At 47.0% G+C, this 9820-nt stretch overlaps 1 protein-coding gene across 2 annotated transcripts; it reads left to right on the plus strand.

The window, feature by feature from the left end:
* The first annotated feature begins 561 nt into the window (after positions 1–561).
* scrt1a (scratch family zinc finger 1a) lies at positions 562–9606 on the plus strand. 2 transcript variants are annotated; one of them, XR_004775906.2, is made up of 3 exons: positions 562–1488; positions 2511–3571; positions 9373–9606. XR_004775906.2 is itself a non-coding variant. In XM_027001400.3 (2 exons), the coding sequence occupies exons 1-2, from the start codon at positions 1374–1376 to the stop codon at positions 3233–3235; spliced, it is 840 nt and encodes a 279-aa protein (XP_026857201.1). In that variant the 5' UTR covers positions 562–1373; the 3' UTR covers positions 3236–4634. The 2 variants fall into 2 exon arrangements, 1 of the variants encoding a protein (XP_026857201.1); XM_027001400.3 differs by lacking the exon at positions 9373–9606 and having other exon boundaries at positions 2511–4634.
* Positions 9607–9820: the final 214 nt, after the last annotated feature.

The following is a 9820-nucleotide window of genomic DNA, read 5'->3' on the forward strand; positions in this document are numbered from 1 at the left end:
CAAAACCACACTTTATATGTTGAGGCGTTAGTTAATGCTAAATCCTACGCTACCGCAGGACGTCCTTATTCATAGGCGTCCCGTTGTAGGACTGAACAATGAGAACACGATGTCAGACAACCGAGGATACTACTGCTCCTGGATCTCAGTTAATTGCGCACATATGGCTCCTGCAGGAATCATTGAGGAAACAGACCTTCTGGTACCCAGTTCGTGTGATTTGCATGAAGAGAAAGCCATTGGTTTATAGACTGTGATGTAAAAGAATGACCTGCGAGCCTGAGGCCAGTGGCAGTAGTTGATCTGTCGGTTGGCGTGAGTGGCACTGTACGAAAAGCCCTACGCGGAAGGGAGGATTTATTACGTGTTAAAAAGCGGTGAATCATTGAAAATATTCGTGAACACTAGTCACTTTGCAGTCCAAAAAAACATATTCAGTTAATAAAGCAATATAGTCTGTCTTCATTTGACAACCCCTCTAAGTAATCTAATAAGTAATCTAATGTATAATTCATGCCAACAATGTACAATTAAAATGTGTGTAGAGCTTCGTTGAATCCATGTATGAAAACAGATTAAAAAAAAACAAACTTTAAAATGACAAATGACATAGAAATTAGACGCATGTTTTCTTTCAGGTGCAACAAATGAACATTTGTTTTTAGCACGTTCAATCCATGCTGCGCTTTTCCCGACAACTTGATTTACTTCAAGGAAAAAATGGTGAAAGCGTTGACGTGTCATAGCGTCATAATCATCTAGTTCAATGATGGTCCCCGGAGATTTTTTATGGATTAAATTAAGCACTTCTATCTTCATTCCCACCTGATCACAGCTATATAAATCCCAACAGCTGATCAACATTCTTCAGAAAGCCTTACCCCTGTAGACGGCGCGGCTCGGCAAGGAAGAGAACTCGCTGACACAAAGACATATTTCAGTCTTTCGGGGGGCTTGGACACGTACCAACTACCAACTGGACCTTCAAAAAAACTCTCATCGATTTAAAATTTGCGCAAAAAAAAGTGGACGCAGTCCCAGCTTTAGACGCGGTTCCAGTGCGAGGACGCATACTCAAAAGAAGAGGGAGCGCGAGCACCTCGATGCGGGGGAGCTGTCCAGTGCTATATACATGCGCGTGCCAACGAAAGGGAACTATCCAGTGCTGAAGTTGCATTTCTGCCGAGAGAAACGCGGCGTCGCACCACAGCTGAAGAAGCCCGATAAGCGGAGCGAGGGTCTGCCTTCGCCCTGTGTTGGCATCTGAATCTCGGCGTACCGAAGCAGAACCGTCGTGAAACGGGTTTGGCTCAGCGGTGCATGAAGAGCGAAAGATTTGACCGGCGGACGAGTGTTATTTTGAAGCGTGAAACATGCCAAGGTCTTTCCTGGTCAAAAAGGTTAAGCTTGATGATTTTTCATCTGCTGATCTCGAGAGCTCCTATGGCAGATCCAGAACTGACCTCAGCCTTCGATTTCACGAGAAAGGTAAATACAGCACGAGCTACTTATGAACATTACTACCTTGGGCAATAAATACGCGATGTGCAGGACGACAATAGAAAGGCATTTACCTTTTGATTGCTCTGCATTAGTTTTGATGTTTTAAAAAGATAATTGATATTCTCTGGAGTTCAGCGCCTGATCTCGCTTGCTGACCCCCGATCACATTGTTTCCAGCATCGTCACACGTCATAGATTTTGTCGAGTCTGCACATTTTAGCCTTAGGATTTGTGTTGCGCTTAGCCTACTCGCAGAAAAGCTCGACACTTTAGTATGATTTGAAATACGTTTTTATCAAGCAGAGCGATTACCGTCCAGAAGTAAGAAAGCATATGTTTATATCCCAGGAGTCACGGTCTTATGAATCATATTTTTGCTTATTACACCCAGCCCTGCGCGCGTGTACACAAGAGAACCGTGTCATGGAATTATCCACGCTCACACACTCAGTGTCTATTAAAGGAACGCTCGATCACGTTACCAGCCTTTATTTACGCTCTGCATAATATACAGTACGAATATACTTACATAACCAAACATTAATGGCCGGAGTTCGTTTTATAGAAAATTTACATTCAGTAAGAATGTTGTATTATGTGGTAGTGGACTGAGCTAATGGGAATGTCTAAGCGTATGTACGTTCAGCGCACATCGACCTATTTCTGCTCGATCTTTGTCAGAACTGCAAATGCAATTATAACTGAAGCGATATCACCCCCCACCCCCCCGCCCGCCTTTGTCCTTAAATGGGTTACCACGCTAATTGAAATGGAGAGCTATTGATTTTTTTTGTGGGAGCGATGTAGAAAAAGACCTTCACAAGAAGTCAATGCCGTTCAGCCTGCCTCGGTTTGTACTGTATAAAAAAAATAAAAAAGGAAAGCGAGTCGGGGGTTGTGCTGAGGGGTGAAACTAGCAGATATAGGCTATAAATGTAGCGCTCGAGTCACTGCTTGCCTTGCGCACGTGAACAGCGCAGTTGAACTGTTGCTCTTTTCCACGGCAGGGTACATCAGTGACTACATGACCCCGTCCGTGTACGACGGAGAGAGCGACAATGGCATCAAAGTGCCCTCCCCCGGACCCATCTACGACAGTATACACCGCGATTATGGAGCCCCAGACTCAGACCAGCCCGACAGCCCGCAATCGGAGATCTCCTCTGGGTACATCAACGGAGACAACGCCGTCAGCGAGGGGTACACGGTGGATGCCTTCTTCATCACGGACGGCAGGTCGAGGAGAAAAGCCATAGGCAGCCCCAGGAGCATTCAGCGTCACACGTGCAACGAGTGCGGGAAAACTTATGCCACGTCTTCCAACTTGAGCAGACACAAGCAGACGCACCGGAGCATAGACAGTAAGATGGCGAAGAAATGCCCCACCTGTGGAAAGGTTTACGTCTCCATGCCGGCCATGGCAATGCATCTGCTAACTCACGACCTCAAGCACAAGTGTGACGTATGCGGCAAGGCCTTCAGCAGACCTTGGCTGCTACAGGGACACATGCGCTCGCACACGGGCGAGAAGCCGTTCGGATGCGCACACTGCGGAAAGGCGTTCGCCGACCGCTCTAACCTGCGCGCCCACATGCAGACACATTCGGCCTTTAAACACTACAAGTGCAAGAGATGCAACAAGACCTTCGCCCTAAAGTCCTACCTGAACAAGCACTACGAGTCGGCATGCTTCAAGGGAGCTTTTTCGCCGTTGACTCCGATCGAGGCGTGATTTCCAGATTCACGAGAAAATATGGCATCAAAATTCCGACGTCACACATAGCATTCGAAACGTCAGCCGGATGACAGCACAGTCCGGCTCGAGTTTTCCTTTCCTGCAACAGCGAGACTGAAGAAAACTTGGATTATTCGCATGTACCTTAACTTATCTTTTCTAAGCATAATCTCTTTCTCCCGCTGTTCACGTATTCAGAGCCGAAATAACATGTGTTTTGCCAAAACTCAGAGGACATTGAAAATGTCTATCTCTCTCAAAGGTCAAACCTTCTCTAAGTATTGGATAATATTGTACTGCTGCCAGTGGCCACAAAAAGTGTTCAGCATTGAGGTAAAATATTTATTCATTAACCTATTTATGTACTTATTTATTATTTTCTATAAATTGTGTAAAACATTCATTTGCACTTTAATTTATTTTTTATTTTTTGCCAAGCCTTCGTCATCAATATGCCAAAGCATTTGCCACTTTTCGAATATAACTTATTTTGTTTGCCACTTTAAAATTTGTTGCATGCAAAAATTACTTCAAATGAAATCTATGCCAATTTTATCAAGCTTTGGATTTTTGCGAAAATCTAGTTAGCATCAGTCGGCAATATTTCTGGGAGTCATTAAAACTATAGAGCAATAATGCATGGTATTTTTAAAAATAAATGAGTAATAACTATAACATTTTTAATCACGATTTTATCCAGTACCATTAGTAGTCGTAAGGAAATTCAATATCAGGGAAATGCCAGTGTAGTATTAGTGGCTCGGCGGGGTCGGGGAGGGGGGCGTGAGGGATCTTTTAAAAGTGGTTATGCACTGCCTGCCTCTTATTTAACGTAGTTTTAGAACGTAGGCACGTGGTGCCGCTCGAGTAGCTCCACGCGGTCCAGAGCACCCTCCGAATCTCCGGAACACACGGAGCCCCAGTGACGGCGCGGCGCGGCCAGGCAACATTTCACAGGTGGATGATGGAGTGGCACTGCTAGAACGTCCACAGCAACGAACCTAACATGCCAGTGTGGCCATCCTTCAGTCACGCGAGAGACCGGCAGATTTATCCTTAAGAAGCACTTCTTTGAGAACATTTCCAACTTTTTTTGAAAAAAAAAAAAAAAAAAAAACACAAAAAAAAAAACAGTAGCACAAACTTTAGAGATTCAGGTAGACGGGCCTTGTGTTAGTTGAACCTCTGTTTTTGTATTACGAACAAAGGGAACTGTTTATCGCAAGACGCCTTGTAAATAATTCTTTGGAATTAAATATTTCTACAAACTGTATAGAATCAAATGACCTTATTTCTGGAGTTCTTTTTCCTGGGGTTTTCACCCAGCATTTGAACAATGTAAAGCACAACGACACCGGGCATTTTGTCTCACTTCATAATAAAGAACGAACAAGTATCTCACGTTGTGGTCCAGTTTGTTTAGAACACTCGCCCGAGTCTGTCGACAGTAGCGGGAGACACTTTTTGCTGAGTAACCATTTTAATGTTGCATTCATGGTATAGTTTATTAGTGGTACAAACGACGCATGTGTCATTGCGTAACTAGATGAAGTTGCTAAAAAGGGTCTACTTTGTGCTGAGTAAGTGATGACGCGGAGCAAAGCTTTCCTGGGTGCGGCGTGGATGATGTAAAAAGGTTCAACTGTTGAGCCATACATCTGCAATGTAGACCGCAGTGCTCGAGAGTTGCATTACACGCCGTGACTTCTCGCACATTTCCAACGGTTGCATATTAGCAGCACTGGAAGCGTAATGAAAGGTCTCATTCGTTTTTACGATGCCAAACATTGATTTATGATAGCTGGTATGTGACTTCCACAGTACATTCAGAAGGCAAAGTATGCCGAGTAACTGGCTGACGCCGTTGTTACGCATGATCGAATTTTATCCGCATTGTGTTTTCAAGAAGCCCCTGAACGTCTAGAGAACCACGCAGTGCCTCGAGCAACGGCCTCAGATGTAACCTCTATATTATCGCGTGTCAACAACACCCCCAGCTCCCCAGAGGGTTCCTTGGTCAGAGGTAGTGCGTTTAGTAACGCCATGCCTCTTCAGCTCTAGAATGTCGAGTGCTTTGTGAGCAGTTGCGGGCGATGCCAGTGTTTTCGCCGTTAACCTTCAGACATGAGAGGAATTCACCCGCTGGCTCCCCACGTTCCGGTCCCAGCAGAACTTTCATCAGCGGCTTTAAAGAGCTTCAGAGAACCTCGCGCCGATTGTGCGTGAACAACAGGTTCATTACGGGACGGTTAATGTGGATGTTTCGGTCTTACACAACACTCCAGACCAACCCCCCCATCCTACCAGAGGGAACGTATTTGTACTCTGCAGGCATGAAACACACACGCACGCACACACACACACACACACACACACACACACACACACACACACACACACACACACACACACACACACACACACACACACACACAGAGTGAGTGAGGTGATTCATATGTTCTTTTACACAAACCAAAGTAAACTGCATTTCTACGTTATTCTCCAACACAGTTCCTCACAGCATACTCTGGGAGGATGGGACATGTAGCTTTAGTTGTCTCATTTCTCTTAATTGGAATGAAGACTAAACACTGGTAGTTGTGGGATCGTCTGGGGAGATCCATGCTGTGGAGCTGGGCGGGAGAAGTGCTGAGTCAAAGCCGCAGGTGTGTGCTGCAGTGTCAGGGGAGTGAGGACAGCCAAGGGACCACTGTCACGGTTCCTCGCATGCTGGGCTTTTCTTTAGATGTCCTCACCCACAACTGCCTCTGTGGACTTTGAGCGGAATCCGTAACAATCGTTGCTGTGTGTGTTTAACCGACCCCAGGCTGGCGACACCTGAGTCATTCCAACCTAAAATGAAATCCAATATGGATTTTTAGATCTATATGCATTGACTATATAGGCATTAACATGTTTGGGTTTTTTTCGAGGTGTGTATGGGTATGAGAGAGAGAGAGAGAGAGAGAGAGAGAGAGAGAGAGAGGATGGGCACTTTGATTAAGATGGCTGTGATGTTGAGATTATGGGCGCTGGCTCTGTTCCTGCGCCATAGGGCTGCTCTGCTGTGAAAAGTTATTGCTAATCACAAAACTCCTGCACACACGCAGACACATGCCATTTTCCTCTGCTGCAAAAGGCCATGATTAATGAAATGATTCATCGCACTCGCGATATGATGGAAATTGTTCCATTAATTCTTGTAAATCAGTTGTCTGCGTCCTGGACGGCTGAGTACATCCGAATGATCTACATGTGCGCATGTGTGTATGCATGTGCATGTGTGTGTGTTTGCATGGGAGTGTGTGTGTGTGGGTGTGGGTGCATGCATGGTTGTTTATGACAGAGGGGTCCTATCAACTTCATTCCGTTCAGGCGATGGACGGAGATTCATAGCTCCAATCCAGAGGGGATTTTATAGAGCACTGATCAAAATGCGTTGCATTTTTCTTTTTGTCCGTCAGTGTCTCTTCTGCCAACCCACACTGTGCACCCTGCAGCCTCTGTCCCTGTCCGCAAAACCTGTGACCAGCAATGGCCTGTAGGGGGCAGCGCCGAGCTCACAGGTCGCTGTCTTCACCGTGAGCGCATGAGCCACCCGCCCCCACCCCATCCACTCCCCACCCCCACCCCCCATCCTGGAGGAACGGGCCATCGTGCCGGAAGACCTGTGTCAGCAGAATCCGTTACCTAACTGGGGACAGGTGCGCGGTGGATGCGTGCGTGTGTGCGTGACTCTGACATGCTGCCACGCTGTCGCACCTGACCACAACTCCCACCGCCACGCTGCTTCGGGCCTCGGGGGAAATGGCAGTCTGATGACAGGGGCTTCTGTTGTTTCAGGCGCCGCTCCTCAAAGTACAGGGTACCATATGCCTCTGAGAGTCCTATGGTAGGTTTGTGAGGGAACATTTGCAGACTTTTTTCCTGGAAAGTGTGTCAAAGAGATTTTTTTTTTATTTGGGAGGTGTGTAGTGTGTAGGTGTGTAGAAGGTGGCATCACAGGTCCAATATAGACATGGTGGCAGCTCTAGGCAGCTCTAGGCAGCTCTAGGACCTGCCAGTGCCACCCTCTCTCTGACACACACACACACACACACACACACACACACACACACACACACACACTACAAGCTGCATTTATACCTGTGCCTCTTGACCTCATCGGACCAGCCCCGTAATGTCATCTGAGGCATGTTAATCCCTTTCCGCCCGGCCCGGCACTGTCCACACCGCTTGTTCCGTTCACTCCTCATCCTCTCTCCCTGAGCCTCTCCCACACTGCCCCGACCCAAACGAAGAAGCAGCCCTCTGCAGCTTTCCAAAGCCCAAGCGGTGTAGCAAGTTTCAAGGGCGGAGCTTGCGTTTGAGGGCGGGGCAAGACCGAGAGCATGTGCGTCTGTATGCCTGGGCAAGTGTGTGTGTGTGTGTGTGTGTGTGTATAAAGGGGGTGGTGCTGACCCACTTTGGCTGACGTACTGTTGGAGCAGCTTGCCGGGCAGACTGGGGTCTGCATCTCAAAGCGGAGCGCTGCATGTTTGCTCTGCAGGCAGGGGGGAGGAGGGAGGTGTGAGCAGGGTCTGGGCCCACCGCTCTCGCCTCCGGCCGCCTCATCCGGAGAGCAGAAATGCAAACAGTGCTGCGAGCTCGGCCTCCGATTGGCTGTGCACTGCTCTGAGTAAGGCTTCTCGATTAGCCCCGGGCTTGCATGCTAAATCAGGCCAAAACGGAAGCCTCACCTCTTGCTGGCGGCCTCGCTGTGTGCGTGCGTGCATGTGCATGTGTGGGTGCCTGTGTGTTTGTGAGTGTGTGTATGTCCTCTGATGACCTGGTTTACTCTGCGGAGTGTTTTATGCTTATATTTGTGTGTGCTATCTAAACATATCTGTGTGTGTGCACAATGTCCAGGTGAAAAGTATGACTTTTTAAAGTAAATGTTTTTAGACACACACACACACACACACACACACACACACACACACACACACACACACACACACACACACACACACACACACACACACACACGCTGTATGCCGCAGGCTAGTTGTTAGCCAGGCACGAGCTACACAAGTTTTTAGTTTCTGTCCAACATTTATAGATGGAGTTGGCCAACTCCACTGAATTATGGTGAGAGTTTCATTGGCAGGTAACCTTGAAAAAGGCTTTTCAATTAGGTAGGCTGCAATGTCTGTCTCACTCAGTTGCAATTCGAAGTTAGCTATCTAGCTGGCTAAGGTAGCTTGTTAGCACTAATATTAGAATTATTAGGTTTTACTAATAATGTTGTAGCCCCTCCTTTAGAACGCTGAGAAGGGCCATGCTGCAATAAGTCAGCCCCCGTAGTGAAAATCTTAAATTTAATTGGCCAGGTTTCCTGTCATTTTGCTAATAGACTTAGATTACTGAACCTTCAATCTAAGGGGCACGCAGGCATGTCCACAGCGCTGAGTCCCTGCGGCCATACTAATGAGCGGCATTCATTAGTTCCACTCTCAGATAGAAATTTGTCCTATACTAACCAAGAATATGTAAAGAAGCCTATATGAATAGGTTGATTTTTTTTTGTATTATTTTATTGATTATGCTTATAGAATTTTTTCTCTCTGCTTTATAAGTTTTTTTAAAAATTATTTATTTATTGTCAGTATTTCTTACACCCCACCCCACCCACCAACACACACACACACACACACACACACACACACACACACACACACACACACACACACACACACACGTGTGTAAAGAATGCTGATATCGAATGTCATGCCCATACTTAATACCTATGATCCACCCAGATGGCCTTGGGCTGGTACGCCACTGGTCCAGAGACTGTTGTGTGCCGCGTTAGAGGCTGTGCTCTGCTGCTCTGTGTCATGTGCTGTCTGTGGCTCTGTGCTTTTTTGCTGTAGTCTGTGTGGTGCTATTGGGTTGAACTGTGGCCAGTGTGTGGCTTGTTATTGTGCCTTGCAGGGCTAATCTGTGATGTGCTGTGTCGTGCACACAGGGCTACAGGGATGCTGGGATTGTCACAGGTGCACTAAGTGTGCTGTATTATCAAGCAGGCCAGTCCAGGTGAATAAACAGATTCTCCGTCCCTTTCTCTCTCTGTCTCTGCGTCTCTCTCGCAGATTTTAATGGACAAAGACAGAGCCTCAGTGTGGAAGTGGTGGGCCAGGTGGTGACTCATCGCAGAGGTTAAAATGAGGCCAGCACTGTGAGGTTCTTCTTGACGCCTCACCCATGCGACACGGAACAGAAGCGGCAGGAGCGTTCAGCCAATTCAAAGAGCGGAGGGTGCGGGGACCTGCAGGAACAGGCTTTGACCTGACTCACTGAGGGGATGCTCCTCTGGGTCTAGAGGTGTGAGGAAGGGTGAGAAGAAGAGAGAGATGGAGAGAAGAAGAAGAGAAGAGCTACAGAACAAAAAACCGGGGGGGGGGGGCATACGTGGCTTAATGGGTTTTTTAATCGAGAGAGGATCTGATGTGGTAATATGCAAACAACTACAGTGATATAGTGCACTGTAGCACAAGGTAATAGCATTATATTGTGTTTTGTAAATAATAGCAGGTGACC

The sequence above is a fragment of the Electrophorus electricus genome, chromosome 6 (genome assembly GCF_041902795.1).
Source record: "Electrophorus electricus isolate QZ-2024a chromosome 6, ASM4190279v1, whole genome shotgun sequence".
NCBI lineage: Eukaryota > Metazoa > Chordata > Actinopteri > Gymnotiformes > Gymnotidae > Electrophorus > Electrophorus electricus.